At 41.7% G+C, this 19819-nt stretch overlaps 1 protein-coding gene and 1 pseudogene across 1 annotated transcript in view; both read left to right on the top strand.

Annotated features, from left to right (window-relative positions):
- Positions 1–19819, top strand: part of Mtr (5-methyltetrahydrofolate-homocysteine methyltransferase) — an 85408-nt gene that overhangs the window by 51478 nt on the left and 14111 nt on the right. Inside the window, exons 19-25 of the mRNA XM_038333670.1 lie at positions 544–633; positions 1848–2000; positions 2995–3102; positions 5069–5169; positions 13345–13412; positions 14165–14285; positions 19196–19277. Coding sequence (XP_038189598.1) covers positions 544–633; positions 1848–2000; positions 2995–3102; positions 5069–5169; positions 13345–13412; positions 14165–14285; positions 19196–19277 — 723 coding nt within the window. The remainder of the gene's footprint in view (positions 1–543; positions 634–1847; positions 2001–2994; positions 3103–5068; positions 5170–13344; positions 13413–14164; positions 14286–19195; positions 19278–19819) is intronic.
- Positions 18403–18502, top strand: LOC119818211 (annotated as a pseudogene).

Raw genomic sequence — 19819 nt, 5'->3', positions numbered from 1 at the left:
GGTGATGTCTGTTCCCTCAAACTTCCATGTTACTGTTTGACAGCCTTCATTCAGCCCCTGATGTGCACTATTAGAGTTTTCCCTTCTTTGTTTTCTCCCTTCCTCTCTTACATGATAAAATCTCAATGATCAGGATCTTACACTGCTTAGTTGATCTGGAACTCAATCCTCCTGCCTCAGCTTTCCAAGTGTTGGGATTATAGGACTGTGCCACTACTGCTTCATGGCTCCCAGATTCTCGACGATTGATTGTATGTGGGGGATGTTGATCCTTCCTGAGAGCTGGATGTTAGAGAATAACTTTTATATCCTAGAAATATTTTGATGTCACTTGTTATTTTTTAGGGGAAATAAAAGTACACTGTTGCTTTTCTCTACTGAAAGTTCAAATTTTAAAAGATTGTTTGTTCTTTTTCAACATTCATGTTGAACATCCTGGGGGTCTGGGAACTTAAAGGAAGGAAAAGGCACTTTTCTTTTTTTTCCTGCAGATAGTTCACTATGTATCATTTGTACTCACTTTTTATCTTAATTTTCATTCAGACTCATGGCAAAGGAGGGAAGAAAGTCATCCAGACAGATGAGTGGAGGAGTGGCTCCATTGAAGAGCGTCTTGAGTATGCTCTCGTGAAGGTGAGTTCCAGAGCCTGTACAGGAAGTCATGGCTCCCTGGTTTCATTGCTGACAGCAGTTGAGGGGGTGCTGCCCTAGACGTCTGACTATTGATTCTTAGCCTTCAGGAATCTGTGCCATTTGACAGTGTCTAAAGACGTGTTCAGTTTTCACAGATGGGTGTGGAAGATGCTTTGGAACTCAGTGACTGCATTGTACAGGGCAGGCCCATATACACAGCAAGGACTTGCCAGGCAATTAATAGTTCTGAGCTCAAGAACCCACCCTAGACCAGGTTCCTTTTGGTCAGTCAGCAGGACAGTAGGGGCTCTTCCACAACAGATAGAATTTTAAATAAGTAATCTCTTGACCTCAGTGTCTATATTTGAGAGTCTGGAAAGTTCCAGAGTGTTTTTTAAAAGGGTCTAGAATTTACATTTTAATTCTTAGACGTCTGAGAGTACATATTTCATTTGTGAATTATTCATTTGTGTCCTACAATCCTTGCAGATCCTTAGCTTTAGAGTCAGCAAATCAGGCAAGTCGGGAGGAAAGTTCCATGTTTTTGTTTTTTGTTGTTGTTGTTGTTTTTGTTTTAACTTCACCTGAGAGTCTTTCTAGTATTAAATTCTTTTCTAGCCAAGTAGTGTTATAGTGAGAGAAGATACTTGTCTGTTCATTTATTTGAAATACGATCTTACTGTATATCCCTGGCTGGCCTGGAGCTTACTGTGTAGATTAAGCTAGACTTGAATGTAGAGATCCACTTGCCAGTGCCTCCTGAGGGCTAGGATTAAAGGCATACATCACCATACCTCATTGAGCTAATAGATATTGATTTTATAGAGATATTTATTAGCACATGATCAGTAGCTGAGGATTGAACTCAGATCCTAACACATGATAAGCACCTACTCTGCCACTGAGCTACATTCTCTGTCTTCACTAATACCTCCTTTTTCTGAGTAACTTCCTATTACTAGCAAGGCACTGTAAATAAATAGCATTACAGTGGTTGTCCAAATAAACAGGAGGTTGGTACTTTTGTGATTCTGTGAGGAAACCAAAACTTAATAAATTACCTGTATTAGTGATGAGAACCAGGACTCAAACTCTGTCAGACTGATTCTGGGATTTGTGCTCTTAAACATCTCTTTGATTCATTCTTTCATTTTCACCTTTACAATTGCTTGTTTGTTTCCTTCCCCCTCCTTCTTTTTCTTTCTTTTTTTAAGGGCATTGAAAAGCATATTGTTGAAGATACTGAAGAAGCCAGGTTAAACCAGGAAAAATACCCCCGACCTCTGAATATAATTGAAGGGCCTCTAATGAATGGCATGAAAGTGGTTGGTGATCTTTTTGGAGCTGGAAAAATGTTTCTACCTCAGGTTGGTGAAACAGAAATTTTAACAAATCTTTTTCTATTTTTTTTGAGTAAATACTGAGTTTGAGTATTTTCTGAGTTTGTGGTATATGCAAAACTTGACAGTATTATCTGACCACTCCTTTCCTGGGTGTATTTAGGAACCGTCTCTTGCCAGTCCATCTTTAGATTGTGCATTGGTTAGAAAGCTTGCAGAGATTCTTTGTACCATAATCTGCATGTTCTGTATTTCCATGCCCCCTCTACCTAAGATAAATGTAATGTTAATACTAACATTTCACTTGACAAGCCAGTGGCCATCTTTTTTGTTGTTTTTGTTGTTTCTTTGTAGCTTTGGAGCCTGTCCTGAAACTTGCTCTGTAGACCAAGCTGGCCTTTATCCACCTGTCCTGCCTCCCAAGTGCTGGGATTAAAGGCGTGCACCACCACCACCCAGCTTGCCAGTGACTGTCTTTAAGAATGCATATTTTGAAAATATATTACTCTTTTAAATAGTGGGACTTGAAATGATATGTTTTATGTAAAACCAGAATTCTTTATTAAAGCAACTACTTAAAACTATCATTTAACAAATCCTTGCTGAGCATCTAGATTTGGGGCTCTGAAACATATAAATAGCTAAGAGAGCCTCTTTCATAAACCTCATTTTAGGTGAGTTAAAATACTGGGGATTTATAGAATGATGGGGATGCATCATGTTGAACGTGGAATTTAAAAGATGCATAGAATTCAGAGACACAGACTTTAGGCAGAAAAAGAAGAAGCCTACCAAGTGCAAGTTCAGGAACAGAAATTTTAACCTTTTGTTTGTGCTTGGTTTTCCTCTTGCTGTGCCTCTCTTATTGGTGTTCCCACAGGGTTCTAATTTCTCATCCTGCTCATTATAGCAATCTGGGACAGTTGAATTATGCATTCTTAATTAGTACTGAAGCTTCATGGGTCAACAGTGACAGTCATGTGATGATTTGCTAATGATGCCTAATTCTGCTTTTTTCCAGGTTATAAAGTCAGCCCGTGTCATGAAGAAGGCTGTTGGACACCTTATCCCTTTCATGGAAAAAGAAAGAGAAGAAGCAAGAATTCTTAATGGTTCGGTTGAAGAAGAGGCAAGTTATTTTGTTCAGGCCTGAAGCCTTTTCAGGAGTTGGCCTAGAAGATTATTGTTTTTGTGGGGTTGGGAGCCTCATCAGTAAAGCTTTTATGCAGTTAGTTGGTGCACTCTTTCCACCTTTACATTGGTAGACCCAGAGCATTGAACTTAGGTCTTTAGGTTTTCAAATCAGGTATCTTGCTCTGCTAGGTTGCCCATGTTCATGTTTTAAATGTATCATGTTTGCTTTTAGGCAGCTCTTCCCGAAATACTTCTTAGTTATCCCCTTGGTACCACTTGTAGCATTTATCCTTGCTGGCTGCACCACCAGAGTCAGCCACTAGCCTTTTTACTTTATTTGGAGCACCATGTAGTTCAGACAACTTTAGCCCTGAGAATTCTAAATTTGCAGTTGGCTGAATTGGAGAGATGATGCCTGCCTTGCATACCTACCTTTTCATTTTCTTGTTTCATCAGTGTGCAAAAGAACTGTTTTAGAGAAATAAAAGATGAGTCTACATTCCCTGCACTAGGCTGCTTTGAAAATTTGAGGGACATCTTTAGTTAGCCAGCTCCTCCCTTGCAGCAGAATTTATTTTGGACCACCAACCAGCTCCCAAATCATAACATGGAGACTTAATACTGTTGGACCCTAGAGTCCAATCACCGAGGAGGAGTCGCCCCTCAGAGACCATCTCTCATACCACAGCTGATGTAAAAGCATGAGGATTTTATTAATTCTGTCATGACTGGGTCTTCCAGCATTCAGGATGCTAGAAAGACCTCAAATGGCTGGTACAGGCTATTTTTAACGGGAAAAAACACAGAAGGAAGGGGTGTCTGGGAGTTGTTCTTTAACTATTATGATTGGCTTATTCAAAAGGGCTGTTACCAATAATTGGCTGGAGAGTGGTTGCCAGATCAGATGAGGTAAGGGAAAACATCTGAGGGTCACTTTGCCCCTTTCCCAGGGCCTAAGTCAAAACATCAGTCACTGAGTCAACACCTAAGGGTTATCTTGCCTCTATTCAATAATTAAGTTCTATTAGGAGAACATTCACAAGGACTCAGTTGGCTGAGATGATGGAAAGTTCCCAACATTTCAGTACGTGGGTGGGCAGTTGTTAGGTCCTTGGTTCCCAGGGGGGAAGAGGGGAGCATTACTGCTGAGACTTGAGAGGGCTCAGAATTGTCATAAAGTTCTACAATACTAGTTATGAATTCTCGACCTTATCTTATGCTTGTTTTTTGCTAGCTCTTATTACTTCCACCTGTTTCTCTTCATCTATGTTTTGCCTTGGGGCTTTGTGCCCTTCTTTCCTTCTGTATGTACTACTCCGTCTAGCTGACTGATGGCTCCTGGCTGCCCTGGAGTGTCTCTCTTTCTCCCTTGTTCTCTCCTCTCTCTTCTCTTTTCTAGATTTCTCCTACTTATTCTCTCTGCCTGCCAACCCCACTTATTCCTCTCCTGCCTAGCTATTGGCCATTCAGCTCTTTATTAGACCAATCAGGTGTCTTAGGCAGGCAAGGTGAAACAAATGCAACACATCTTTACATAATTAAACAAATGCAACAGAAAAACTTTGACACACCCTTACACAGTTAAAGTAATAGTCTGTAGCATAACAAGTGTAACATTTTCTATGGCACCCTCTCTTTTCTAACTCTCAGCAATATACCTTGGCAGTTTCAGGGTTTAGGATGTGGTCTTTAGCTGTAGGACTGTCTGTGACTGCTGACTCTTTTTCAGATGCTAGAACCTGTGAGTTTGGTTGAAATCCCTGGGCTGACTTGATAGGCACGCCTCTTTTGAACTTCTGGGTGGCACAGAGCTTCAAGTAGAGTCTCTTACTTGGGTCCCCGACCTACCTTTGAGAGGGTTCTACTATTTATTCCTCTGCCATCTCTGTGTGGCTCTTGAGAACCAAATGGTCTTCCTGGCGACCCCCCACTCATGCTCAGCTGCTTGTCTCACTTTGCAGGACCCTTACCAAGGCACCATTGTGCTGGCCACTGTTAAAGGTGATGTGCACGACATAGGCAAGAACATTGTTGGTGTGGTGCTAGGATGCAATAATTTCCGGTAAGTTAAGACCTCACTTCATCCCCTTCATGTTTAAAAAAAATGTGAATCAAATGTTTTACTGGGTGAGAGGGATGGGGTAGCGTATGGCCATGGATAAGGTGTGTTTGTTTTTGTCTACAACTGTGAACACAGCTTTTTTTGTAGGCTCAAAATTACGTATCTCTAATGTATTTTTTAAGGACATAGAGGATAAGAAGTGTTCCCTAGGGGTCAGGCCAGCCAGGAGTCTTCCTGAGAATCTATATTGGACATAGTCTCTACTAGTTGCTTATCAGGCTTGTTTTAGGATTTCTATTGCTGCGATGAAACACCATGACCAAAAAAACAAGTAGGGGATGAAAGGGTTTATTCAGCTCACACATCCACATCACCAAAGGAATTCAGGACAAGAACTCAAGCAGGGCAGGATTCTGTAGGCAGGAGCTAATGCAGAGATCATGGAGGGGAGCTGCTTACTATCTTGCTTCACTTGGCTTGCTCAGCCTGCTTTCTTATAGAACCCAGGACCACCAGCCCAGGGCTTGCACCACCCACCATGGCCTGGGCTCTCCCACATTGATCACTAATTGAGAAAATGCCTTACAGCTGGATCTCATGGAGGCATGTCCTCAACTGAGACTCCTTCTGATGACTCTAGCTTGTGTCAAGCTGACATAAAACCAGCCAGTGCAAGGCTTCTCATGGCCAGTATGTACCATTTTCTACTTAGCAAACTGCCAGGTTTTAGACCAGGGTTCTTAGCAGAGCAGGCTTTCTAGAAAGACTTTGTCCATATTAGTCTCGACATCCTCTGTGTTTCTTGGTGATTATACTAGTATTCTCTAAGGAACAGAACTGATGGAATGAACTAATGTAGATCTATATATCAGTGAAGGATTTATTAGAGAGGCTTATAGGCTGTGGTCCAAGTAGTTTAGTAGTGACTGTTTCCTGACAGAAAGGCCAAGGATTCAGTACTTATTTGGTCAAGGAACCTGGATATATCAGCAGTCCCAGTCTTATGCTGGAGCCCAGTGGGGTACTAGAGAGCTGCCAGTTTCGGTCCACTGAGGAATCCCGGAGAAGCAGATTTAACTCCTTAGAGTGGGGACAAGAGATGGAGAGCAAAAGCTCCCTTCTAAGTCCTTTTATATGGACTACCACTAAGAAATGGTCCAGATTTAGGGTGAATCTTCTGACCACAAATGGTCTAGGTTTAGGGTGGATCCCAAATAATCCAACCAAGAAAAATCCCTCACAAGTAGAACACCAAGCTGGGTTTTAGATACTTTTCTTTTCTTCCCTTTCTTCCTTTTTAGATTAATATATTATATATACAGTGTTCTGCCTGCATACCAGAAGAGGGCACCAGATCTTATTACAGATGGTTGTGAGCCAGCATGTGGTTGCTGGAAATTGAACTCAGGACCTTTGGAAGAGCAGGAAGTGCTCTTAACCAGTGAGCCACCTCTCCAGCCCCAGTTTTAGATACTTTCTAAAGTATCTAAAGTTGACAACCAAGATTAGCCATCACAGTGGTGATGTAGTTTTTGGAGTGATATATTCAGGTAAAACCCCCTTTTGCTCTCTCATAATGAATAAATATTCATAACAAAAGCTAACGGCTTATATTAAGTTTATATTTTTCCCACTTCACAATATGTTTCAATGAAAAAAAATCACTAATGCCTGTCCTGGCCCATGTCTATCTAGCAGTCCTTTGGAGTCATGGGCTGCTTTCCACTGTGCCTCTTCTCTAATAGTGTAGTCTATTGGTTATGGTCGCTTGTGTTCTCGTTTCTGCTATCAGCTAACAATGAGCCTTCCCAGCCTCTTTTGCCTCAACACTTGTCTGGAACACTGATTAGATTGCATTCAGGCAGGCTGAGGCTGGTTGTGTTAGGAGGACAGCTTTCCCCGTGGGCAGTCAGTCTTTCTACTTTTCTTTCCAGCCTTTGTCTTAAGATAGCTTTCTTTCCTTGCCTTGAAAATCAGGATTACAGTTTACTACCTATTTATTGTTCATTAAAATGATATGTCAGCTTTTGTTTTGTGATGTCACTTTCTTGTGAGTATTGTTTTGGCCTGCATCAACTTGAAATGGCTCGTTTGAGATTTCCATTGAGAAATAAGTTAGAATCTTCAGAAGTGTTTTTGATCAGATTATTGATTGCCTGACAATTGATTTTAGATATACTGTCTCAACTATGAAAAATACAGTTATATGCTTTCCCTGTTTCACACTATATGTATAAGAAAATCTGCATATTAACAGAGAAAGATAGTCTAAGTCAAGGGCAGCTGATGCTAATGCACCAGCCTCTCTCAGTACCTCACAGGGTCATCAGTAATTTAGAGGCCTTTTACTTGTGATATTTTGATGGAAGAACTTTCAGAAATTTAGGGTTTTTTTTTTTTTTTTTGGTTTGTTTTTTGAAATAGAAATGGGCTAGGTGTGGTGGTGTTTGTCTTTAATCCCAGCACTCAGATGAAGAAGTGAGTGGATCTAGCAGGTGGTAGCACTGCACGCACGCCTTTAATCCCAGCACTCAGGAGGCAGAGACAGGAAGATCTCTGTGAGTTCGAGGCCAGCCTGGTCTACAAGAGCTAGTTCCAGGACAGGCTCCAAAGCTACAGAGAAACCCTCTCTTGAGTCCCTCACCCCTCAAAAGAAGCGGGTGGGTCAACAGTGAGTTTCAGGCCAGCCGAGACAGGTAGACAGACAGCAAAAGCATCCTTCTAGGTCTTTTTATGTGGGCTTCCAACAGAAGGTATAGCCCAGATCTAGTACTTCAGACTATCCAGATTTGGGATGGAGCGTGGGGGCGGGGGGGTGGGGGGAGAAAAGGGGTGGGGGGAAGCAACAGTAGTAGGCCCTGTGAGTAAAAAAGAAAGCCACAGCTAGGTGCTGGATTGGTAGGGTGCTTCCATCTAGTGGTAGGATGTGTGAATTGCAGGGGCAGCAGCGGTTTGGAACTGGTTCCTGAAAGAGGAACTGCAGTTTAGTACAGTTGAGTTTTCTTTCATTTGTGCCCCCTCCCTTCTCCCTTCTGTCCTCTATCTCTCTTTCCTATTTTTAATTAACAAGGGATGCATATTCCTAAGTTACATACTTAAAAGTGCAGTATGACATTAAACCCATGTATACAATGTATATTGAGCAGGCATTTGTCTCCTTATACATCTTACTGAAGTGGAGAGTTCACTCTTCTAACTCAGTTCTTCATAATATGCAGTAGGTTGTTGCATACTGCTATGGAGCATGTGAACTCTTCTCCTGTTTAACTTGTAGTTAAGCCTGCTGTCCAGCTCTTTATCCTCCTCTTTCCTCACCCTGTGTAGCCTTTGGTAATTTCTTTTCAACTTTCTTGTATGTTAGGGTCAACTTTTAAGTTTCTTCACATGAGACATCATATTTCTATGTCTGGATTGTTTGACTTAGCACAGTGTCCATCAGCTCCATCTATTTCCTGCAAATGATGGAGTTCTATTTTTTTTTTATGGCCGAGTATTAGTTCATTCCATGTATGCAAGTCATCTTGGCTTTATATGCACAATTTTACTTTTCCTTTGTGATTTCTTCTGAAGAGGAAAAGAGCTAGATTGTCTACTTTATAAATTCTATGTAATTTAAAATATTATTTGATATCATTAGTAACTCGTTTTGTAGCTTTTTTTCTGAATTTGAATCCCAAGTACAATGTATACTTAAAGTTCTTTTGAAAAATACCTTTAAAATTATGTGTATGTATGTGTGTGTGCCCGTGCACGCATGTGTGTGCCTATACACATGTGGAAATCAAGTTACAACTTTTGGGGAGTTGGTTTTGTCTACCATGTGAGTTCCAGATATTAAACTCAGGATGTCAGGCTTAGTGGCAAATAATCTTTACCCACTGAGCCATCTTACCAGCTTTTAGTGCTCTGTTCTAAACACTAAGGAATAACATTATAAAAATAACATTTTTCATAACTTCTCCACCTTTCTTCCTTCCTCTCCACTTTTCTTTCTTTTCAGGTGGGGTCTTACTGTGTACTCCAGGGTGGCCTTCAACTTGAATTCTTCCTATTTTTAGTCTCCCAAGTGCTGGGACTGTAGATATGTACCACCAGACAGCTAGATTTTCATTTTTCTTTCTTTTTAGTCTTTACTGTGGCAGAAAACAACATTTGTCCTTAGGGGAGACCCACAGACCTGGGGAATAGTGAGCAAGGAATAGTAAAGAAAGTGGGTGAATGGGAGGAAGCCCTAGGAGAGGTGAGAGGGAATGGCAGATGTTTGGATCTGGTCATACCCCCCTAGGCCCTAGGAAGCTCATGGTGTTTTAGCTGATCATGAGCCCGAGCCATCATGGTCTAGGATCAGCCTAGGCTGCCTTTTCTTCCCTACGTCTGGCTTGTAACACTAATTTTTTTCCCCCAAATTAGCTCCCGTGTCATCTAAGAAGCTTCTAGGTGTTGTTTGGCTTTAATGGCCTCAATGCACTGGAGCATGTGTCAGGCAGGAGTTCTTGAATATGCTAAGACATTCACTGGTGCCTTGGAGATGCCCTGGGACAGCCCCAGTGCTAGGTTGGTACCCAGGCTGAGAGTGACTGCCATTGTGAGGCCCTAAGCTTTCTGTGTGCAGAATTGGAACTACTCCAGTGGGCATTCAGTCATTTCCCAGCGAGACTTCTTGATGACAGGTTAAGAAGTTCCAGCTGACATTGCTTCTCAGTCTGCCTCACTGGCCAGTACTCGTCACTCTTCTTCTGGTTCCTTCTTCTCTGAGCATCCTCAGACACAAGAATGGCTCCAGGCTCGGTCCTTGGGCTTCTCCTCTGTCTAGGATGTGCTTCTTAACCTTTCCTGTCCTTTGGAGACTCAGGTCTGGTGTAGGTTTGGGCTCAAGTTCAGCATTTCCAGGGAGCTGTCTGGTAGTGTTGGTGCTACAATACAGGAACCTCCAAGTAGTAAGGTCCAGGGTAGGCTCAGCCTCATCATCTGTCCAGTGTCTTGTCTCTGATAAGGCCTGTTACCTTCATGTGGCTATATTTTCCCAGACTCCAGATGTACGTGTTCATGTAACTGCTTAAAGGGCTCCATTTGGATTGAAATAGCAAACTGATATTTTGAAAATGGAATTAGTTGCTGTCAAGAACACCTCTCCCTAACTCACCCCCTTTCAAAACACTGCTTATATGAACCCCCTGGGTGTTCCTGGCTTCTTTTCTCCCCAGCTTCGCATAATACAGTGTTTTCAGGGTAATGTCAACTTACCACCCATAACTGCTTCTATACTAGGCCTGACCATTCTTACTTGATGTCTGGGTTTGTGTAGCAACCTAACCACTCTCTGCTTTTTCTCTGGGCTTTTCTGGTTCAGAGTGAATCTGTATGACTGTAACCAATCTTAGTTCTCAATTCAGCCCCTGCAGTGACTTCTCTTAGAAAGACTCATAGTCATTGCTCTGGTCTACAAGGTGTTTTTTTCAGGGTGTGATCTGAGAGTTGTCAGGATCATGTTCTGCCAGTGAAATCACAGTCTTTGAGAAGCACAGCTCAGTTTCCAGTTGGGTTCACTTGAAAAAAGAGTGGGTTCCATTGTGTGCTGGTGGCTCTTGACCCTGGGTTTGAGAAGCTCCTCTGCTGCTTTGGGTGTGTGGTCTATAGTCTCTATCCTTTGCCCCACCGCCCCTCCCTCCCTTCCCTCCCTCCCTTCCCTCCCTTCCCTCCCTCTCCCTCTCCCTCTCTGTCTCCCTCCCCCTTTCCCTCCCCCTCCCCCTCCCTCTCCCTCTCTGTTTAACCACAATAGTCACCTGGCTTTTCCTCATGCATGTAAGATGTACCTGAAGATAACAAGATAAAACAGAAGAAAAGAATGAGAGCAAGATAATTGTCATTATTCTGATGATTTTTAATCAGATTTAAAAACATAATATAGGACTGGAGAGACAGTTCAGGCTAGAAAATGTCAAAACCATAGTACAGTATTGCAAAGAATCAGTTTCGTGGTGCATACTTTTTTGTCTTGATTTAAAAGCTATTTGCTCCTTTGCCTGGTTTCATATTTAGTATTGTTTATTAGTCATCTTAAACAAAAGCTCTTTAGTTACTAGATTTTCTTCAGTACATTAAAAAACAACAGTAACCTGAGGGGTTACCAGACATCCAGCATCTTTGCTATTGTCAGTACTATCAGAGCCCAGTGTACTTGTGGTCAACTTGAAATGATCTCACTTTTTGTTGAGGATTTCATAGTGTTGGTTAATTAAAACAAACAAACTTCATGTAAAAAAGAATATAGGGACAAGATACCAATCCATCAGTATAAGAGGGGTTGCAGTAAGAATGGTAAGCAAGCCTACTTCCCACATCCATGTTCAGCACTCACTACTGATAGTTGATGTTATGTTCTAGAGATGTTCTTAAGTGCACACACACACACACACACACATACACACACACACACACACACACACACACACACACACACACACACGAAAGCATTTTGTCTGCTTTGTTTAAAACCAGAGTTTCACTGTATAGCCTAGGCTATCTTGGAACTTGCTAGATACAGCTCAGGCTACTTCCAATTCATGGCAATCCTCTTGCCTCACCCTTCTGAGTTCTGGGATGTACTGCCATACCTGTCAATTATGGTTTGTTTTTAAGAATTTCTGACAATAAAACAAACGCAAATACATGCTTTAATTTTTAAATCATCTAACAGATATGATAAGGTTGAGTGAAAAAAATACACAATGGGAACTTTTTCAACATAGCATGGAAGACTAATAGGTAGAACATCTCCAGAGTGTTCCTAGTTTCTACGAGTTCCAGGTTGTAAACCCCTCTGAAATTCTTTGACATTATTCTACCCCCATCCCCCATTTTTACTTAGGTATATGTGTTTGTATGACTTGGAGACCAGAAGAGGGCATCTGATTGCCTTGAGCTGGAGTTACAGGAGGTTGTGAGTCATGTAATATGGGTGCTGGAATTTGGACTATGATCCTCTATGAGAGTAGCAAGGGCTTTTAAACTGCTTAACCATTTCCCTAGATTTGCTTTCTGCCTTGGTGCTTGTCCTACAACTCGTGTGTGCCTACTAGAGTTGTCTTTCTGTTTGAGACCTGCTGACCTCTCTTGCTGACGTCTGAGTTACTCTCTTCCTTCCTTGCCTTAGGTACAAGCTCTGCCTGACAGCGCCTGCATGAGCAGGGACTGCCCTTTTCCAGCTCATTCTCTCTGCTGCCTCCTACCAGCACCCTTTTTGGCCTGAATAGATATGGTAGTGGGATTTATCCTAGTTCTGATTCATATCCCAACTCTACTGCCAATTAATTGAGCGTTGGGACCTTGTCTTGTATGGTCCCTTTCCATTAAAATGGCTGTGGAGTAGCACTTGTGACACAAGTGTTGAGGTGAGGGTTTAGATTGCCACTCAGCAGTCACAATGTAGTGAAAACCCAGCGTCTATTAGTAGATGAATGGGTAGGAGAGTGCACTGTGTCTGCAGCTCTCTGACACTGTGGTAGATGTCAGCCCCTTGTTGGCCCTGTGGTAACACAGCCTATCATGGTAAGAAGTGTCATGTCAAAGCGTTGATATCAGGGATGTAAAAAAAGAGCAAGGAAAGCACAGGGATCGTGTTTCAGAAGCGCAAGAATAAAAATAAAAATGTCAAGCTGGGAAGTAAGTAAGCCTTCAAAATAGTGGCCTTAGCCGGGCGGTGGTGGCGCACGCCTTTAATCCCAGCACTCGGGAGGCAGAGGCAGGCGGATCTCTGAGTTCGAGGCCAGCTTGGTCTACAAGAGCTAGTTCCAGGACAGGCTCTAGAAACTACAGGGAAACCCTGTCTCGAAAAACCAAAAAAAAAAAAAAAAAAAAAAAAAAAAAAAAAACACCAAAATAGTGGCCTTAGGGGTCACATTTCAGATTGATACTGTAGTATGTAGTACATTCATAAAGTAGAATATTATTCTTTCAAAAACTAATGTGGGGAATAGGGATTTAGTTCAGTTGTAGAGCACAAGGTCCTCAGCTCTGGAAAAAACAAAGCAAAACAAAACTAATGTGAATGACTTCTGATACTCTGGTTCCAGTTTATGTTAGAGCAGCATTTAGTGGCTAAAATTAAAATGTTCATTTCAGCTTTGTTTCTTTTGGGCTTTTGTTAATTTTCTGACATCTCGTTTCTTGCCTCAGAGTTATTGATTTAGGAGTCATGACTCCCTGTGATAAGATACTTCAAGCAGCTCTTGACCACAGAGCAGGTATGTGCCATAGTCTGCTAGGTGTAGGCTTCAGCATTATTCTGAGAATCTGTTGGAGAATGGTAAAGTCCAGCCCATGTGGGGGTCTGAGGGACACCTAGGCAGCCAGCTCCAGTGCAGGCTGTTGGGACTTGAAAGAGGTGTGTGAGTGTCCATGGCTTCCTGAGTTCTAGAGGTTCAGTGGACTGCCTTCTTAGAGGAAAGCAGTTGAGTTGGATTTTTTTTCCCTTGTATGTAGTTGTTTTTATGGTCAAGTCTGAAATTGTTACAAACTAGAGTTTTGTTTTTTTGGTTTTTTTTGGTTTTTCGAGACAGGGTTTCCCTGTAGTTTCTAGAGCCTGTCCTGGAACTAGCTCTTGTAGACCAGGCTGGCCTCGAACTCAGAGATCTGCCTGCCTCTGCCTCCCGAGTGCTGGGATTAAAGGCGTGCGCCACCACCGCCCAGCTAGAGATAATTTTTATTGTGTGGCATTTTACTTAAATCTGTTACAAATATGTTGCTGAAATTTATCTTCCATTCCCCCCCTTTTTTTTGAGACAGACTTCCATTTCTTATCACCCAAAGCAAATACTAAATTCCTAGAATTAGAAATTAACATGTTAGGCTTTCTGGTCTTCAGTATAAATTTTTTTAAAGTGGTCTTCTTTTCTCTCTTTTTTCATTCTCACTGGTCTTCCTTCCTTCCTTCCTTCCTTCCTTCCTTCCTTCCTTCCTTCCTTCCTTCCTTCCTTCCTTCCTTTTTTGGCAATAGATATAATTGGCTTATCAGGACTCATCACTCCATCCCTGGATGAAATGATTTTTGTTGCTAAGGAAATGGAGAGGTTGGCTATAAATATTCCGTTGTTGATAGGAGGAGCAACAACTTCAAGGTAAGTCAGCACGATGAGTGCCATCTCACTTTACGTTCTCTTAAATGCCGGTGTTTATGACTGGGGAAATTGCTATTCTCTCCTTTGCTTTGCTGTCATCTGTTGCACAGCTTTCCATTTTTTCTCTGGGGAAGTGTTAGAAAGCTTCTAGAGCCCACTCTGCGAAACTCCTTTGTGAGTCCTTCCCTGTGCCCTGTTTTGGATTCTGTTGACTTGTTGCTATTTTCTTAATCCGCTGTCTGCCAGGCAGCTCCTAAGAATTAAAATGTACTCTTAACCCTCTTAAAATCAGACTAATAGCAAAACTGAGGTGTTTTGTTTTGTTTTTTCAGAAAGATGTTGCTTGAACTTCTGCCTACTCAGTTCAAGCAGGAGTCTGGCTAAGTAATTATAAATTCCCATGAAGACACTCTAACGTTGTAATAGAGACACACTAATGAAAATGAGCTAGGAAGTCAGTTGGAGGAGTTGTTTCTTTTATTTGTTTGTTTGTTTTTTGTTTTCTTTTTTGAGACAGGATTTGTCTGTAGCTCTTGAGCCTGTCCTGAAACTAGCTCTTATAGACCAGGCTGACCTTGAACTCATAGAGATCCGCCTGTCCTGCCTCCCAAGTGCTGGGATTAAAGGCGTGCACCACCACTGCCCAGCCTGAGGAGTTGTTCTGACTGGAAGACTTTGGGGAAAACTTTAGGATAAAGGGCATAAGATAATGTTCACATTGAGTCACATGGGCAGTGTTTGGTATAAGTTCTTCCTGAGATTACAGCCATGGCGAGAGACACTGTTGCAGCATCATAGATGGTTGGCAGAGGATAATATCAAGCTGGAGCGTGGACATTGGTGGTCCCACAAAGTGCAGGGTTTTTTTTTTCTAGTGCAAAAGTGACATAATAGTGTGTCATAGGTATTTCTAGAATTCCTCAGAGAGTGAGAGATTTCCTTTGAGGAATTGGCTCATGAGACTGTAGCTGGAAGATCTGGAATGTGTAGGCTGGAGACTCAGGGCAGTCTTCAGGAAGAAGTTCTTTGCACAAAAGGCAGGGGGTTAATGAGATTGCTTAATGTTTTTCTGAAGATTTTTAGCTATTTAGTGAGGTTAGCTCACATTATAAAGAATAATTTACTGAGTTTACAGTTTTAAATATTTATTGCTTCTAAAAAATATCCTCATAGCAACATTTGGACTGCATGCAGTATGACCAAAAACTGAGTTGTATGGCACACCCAATCTCACACATAGAATTAACCATCATATTACTTATAATGTGAATGGAGAGTTTTTGCAAATAGCAAAATGTTTACATCGTTATTTATTAATTACTTTTCATTGAAATATTTTGACAATTTGGCCATTGTTGCTGATATTAGAAAATTGGATTTGTTTTCCACTAACTGATTTATTAGCCAAGTGGCAGAATTATTTTTAAGGGATCTGACTGATCACTGATAAGAGGATTTATTTGTGTGTGTTTGTTTTCTTTCTGTACTGGGATTTGTACCTAGTACTTGTGCATGCTAAGCAAGACCTCTATCACTGATCAGCCCCCATTTTACTTAAAATCTTTTACTTTTTACTTTTGAGACAGGTTCACACTAAATTGCCTAGTCTTGAACTCATGCTAGCCCAGGCTTGTCTGGAATTTGCAGTGTTTTGTCTCAGTTTCTAAGTAGCTCTGATTATAGGTCTGGACCACCAGGCCTGGTAGATAACTTGGGCTTTATGAACTTGACCTGGTCTTCTGCCTAGTGTGGAGAGTAGCAAGAGGATCTATGGACTATTGCCAAAATAAAGACTTGAAAGTTGTGATTATGTAACATACTAAATCTTTTACTTTAGGAGTTATGGCACCTGGGATGCTGGATCCATAATTAAAATATTTTATATTTGTTAATCAGGAATTCATTACTTGTGATGATTTGAAGTTGACTACATGGTCCATTTTCTTATAAGAGCTCCCAGACAAAAGAAAAAAGCCCTCCTCAGTCCGTTGGTTGATTCTTTTTCAATGGTTGCTTCTTTTCCAATGATTGAGGGTTCAGAGGTGCCTAATTCTTCCCTTTGCCAGATGACAGCTCAGGACTTGTATGGTTTTTGAGACAAATTTCTGAGAGTATAAGCTGTGACTTTTCCAGTGGCAACAATAACCAGACTTGTGCTCCTAGACATTTGAGGGTCTTTAGAGAGGCTGAAAGTTAGGGGTCAGAGATGGGAGAGAATTTACTTGGAGTGTCCTTTTTAAACCTGTATTTGTAAAAGAGAAAAACCAACTGTTATTCTATCTGCAGAATGGGCAATGTGGTATCACATATGGGAACTTATAGAAATCTGGCTTGTTATGGACAGAACTTGACCGGGTATTCATTCTGAAAGTCAGTTGTTAAATTTAATGTATAACCAATTGCTATTGTTTTAGTTAGGATTTCTATTACTGTGGTGAAACATCATGACCAAAAAGCAAGCTGGGGGCGGGGGAGGGCTTATTCAGCTATACTTCCACATTGTTGCTCATCACCAAAGGAAGTCAGCCCAGGAACTCAAATAGGGCAAGAGCTGGTGTAGAAGCCATGAAGGGGAGCTGCTTACTGACTTGCTCCTCATGGTTTGCTCAGCCTGCTTTCTGAGTCAGAACCCAGGACCACCTGCACAGGGCTGGCCCCACCCACTGTGGTCTGGGCCCTCCCCCATTAATCACTAATTAAAAAAATGCCTTATAGCTGGATTTCATGGAGGCATTTCTGTTGGCAGAGTTTTTTGGTGTCCCAGCAGGTACTCCTTCATGACCACAAAGAGGCTTACTATTAATTATAAATGCTTGGCCAATAGCTCAGACTTGTTACTAGCTAACTCTAACCTATTTATATTAACCTACATTCTGCCATGTGGCATTACCTCTCTTTCATCTTGCACCTCCTGTCTCATCTCAGTGTCTCATTGTCCTGACTCCTACCTTTTTTTCTCCAGTGTCCTTAGACTGATTTTCCCACCTAACCTTATCCTGTCAAGCTGTTGGCCAGTCAACTTCTTTATTAAATGAATCACAGTCATGTGTATTCACACAGTGTAAAGGAATATTCCACAAATTTCCTCAGCTGAGACTCTTTCCTCCCTGATGACTCTTAACTTGTGTCAAGTTGACACAAAACCAGTCAGTACAACTACAAAGTAGGTTTTGGAATCCCCCTCCCCGCCCTTTTACAATTTAACGGAAAGTCACATTGCTCTAAAATAGGATAATTTTCTGAGTGTGTGTGCATTTAATCGCTCAGAGGTAAGGTGATTTTATCTTCCTCTTTACTTTGACTATGAGCTTTCGTTAGGGAAACTTAAAATATAGGTTGTGTGTTAGATTTCATGGGTGCATTTTTAGATACTGTTCTTTGCTGATTCTATCTTGATTTCTCCATCTTCATTTTTTCTCCTTTGTTTTAAAAAATGTAGTGTGTGTGTGTGTGCGCGCGCGCGTGCATGTGCGTGCGTGTGTGTGTGTGTGTGTGTGTGTGTGTTTGTGTGTGTGTGTACGTGCATAAGAAAGAGTAAGAGGACAGCCTAGAGGCGGGGGGGACGACAACCTTGTGGAGTTGGTTCTCTTGGGTGTGCATATGCCATGGTATGCATGTAGAGGTCAGAGGACAACTTAGGGACAAGAGCTTCTCTGTCTACTGTTTGGCAGTAAGTGCCTTGACTCACTGAACCCTCTCTCTGGCTTTCTTCATCTATCCTTATGTGGGCTCTAGGGATTGAACTTTGGTGGTCAGGTTTGTGCAGTGAGCACGTTTACTGGCTGAGCCATTTCACCAGTCCAGTTAAAGTACAGCTATGCAGTGTTTACATAAAATACTTTAATTCTAGATTAGTCCATGATATGAAATAAAAGATTACAGTACACTTTGACTATGAAAATAGCTGATTTGGAAGAAAGAAGGAACAAGAAACACACGATGGGAACATCTGTAAGCCATCCTGTGAGCCACTTTTCTTCATTTCCAGTTCTCACTTAGTTTTGTATATTTCTTAATGAAATTGCTGATACATAGCCTACACCATTGCTATAAACACCTAGCAATCAGGACAATATAGTTAATATGTCAAATGTGATATTTAAGAATTGAAGATTCTGTGCTTGCTTCGGCAGCATGTATACTAAAATTGGAACGATACATTAGCATGGCCCCTGCGCAAGGATGACACGCAAATTCGTGAAGCGTTCCATACTTTTTAAAAATTTAAAAAATAAGAATTCAAGATTCTTCCTTTAAAGTTAAAGTTTGACAATAGAATCTTGAGGCTGAGCAAATCTTAGTATGAAATAGTTAATTCTTGCTTTGTTTTAATTAATTGATTCACTTTTGCGATATTAGGGATTGATTGAACCTAGGGCTTTCCTAATTGTAGAGTTATACCGCTCAGCTATAGCCCTGGTCTCTTTCTGTTTTGTTTTTGTTGCATTTCAGGTTCGGGATTTCTTTTTTACAAGTATAAGGTGGTGTTGAGGCCAGAGGTCTAGATGGCTTTCTCAAAGAGGAAGCAGGGTCAGATCTGTGTCCTGTCTTCTGCCTGCTTCCTGCTCCCTGGGGTGCTGGCTCTTCTCCCAGCTCCTTTGGAGGGAGGAAGTTGACCTTGACAACAGTAGGGTGTGACTGCCGGGGACTGGTTTCTCCCTTGGCTCAAGCAGGCTGTGATGAGTGCCTGGACTGGAACTCATTCCTTGTTGGCAGATAGCTGAGAACAAAGCTTTCTCATTCTGTCAGGCTCCCTTGGAGCCGAGGCCTATCAGTTCATGTCATTTCACTTTGTTTTCCTGTCTCTTGGAAATACTGTAGAAACATTATCTGTAGTGATTCTCACACGAGTTGTCTGAGCAAGGAGCTCTCAGCACTGATGGGCTTTTCTTCTTGACCCTTATTTTCAGAACCCACACAGCAGTTAAAATAGCTCCACGGTACAGCGCGCCAGTAATCCATGTCCTAGATGCATCCAAGAGTGTGGTGGTGGTGAGTGTGGGACCTTCCATTTATTCTAAATGAATTGTAAAGAGGGAACAAAGAAAGCATTAAGAGCTAAGGTATCACCCAAGGTCCACTTGGCAAGTTCTGCGGAAGAAATGTGAAAGCACAGAGCAGGTGAAATGACGTCAGAAGTTCATGGCTGCCTTGCTGGGAGTAAACCCTGTTAGCATGTCTTGTGCTTTCAGGGATGCTGGCAGAACTGAGCAAGAGCTGAAGGAGGGCACCAAGACGCCTTGCACTTGGACACCTCACCAGATTGATAAATGCCTTTAATTTATAAATATGAGTAAATTTCTTTGACTAGTGCTAGAATTAAGTGGAATGTAGGGTTTTTAAAATGACCTTGTTCCAGATGTAAAAATGCTTGATAGTGCCAACTGACTCAGTCAGAAAGCAGTCACCAGATGTTCACCCAGAGTAATAGATAGTTCTTCAGTGAACAGAACAAAAACTTTGCCTAGATGTCTTTCCCTCTTCGTGTCCTCTAGTGAATCCTGAGTGTCGTTCTCATGTGCTTGATGAATAAT

Source organism: Arvicola amphibius, chromosome 6 (assembly GCF_903992535.2).
Source record: "Arvicola amphibius chromosome 6, mArvAmp1.2, whole genome shotgun sequence".
Classification (NCBI taxonomy): domain Eukaryota; kingdom Metazoa; phylum Chordata; class Mammalia; order Rodentia; family Cricetidae; genus Arvicola; species Arvicola amphibius.
Note: the sequence above shows the minus strand (reverse complement) of the source record. Positions and strands in the feature narration are given on the sequence as shown.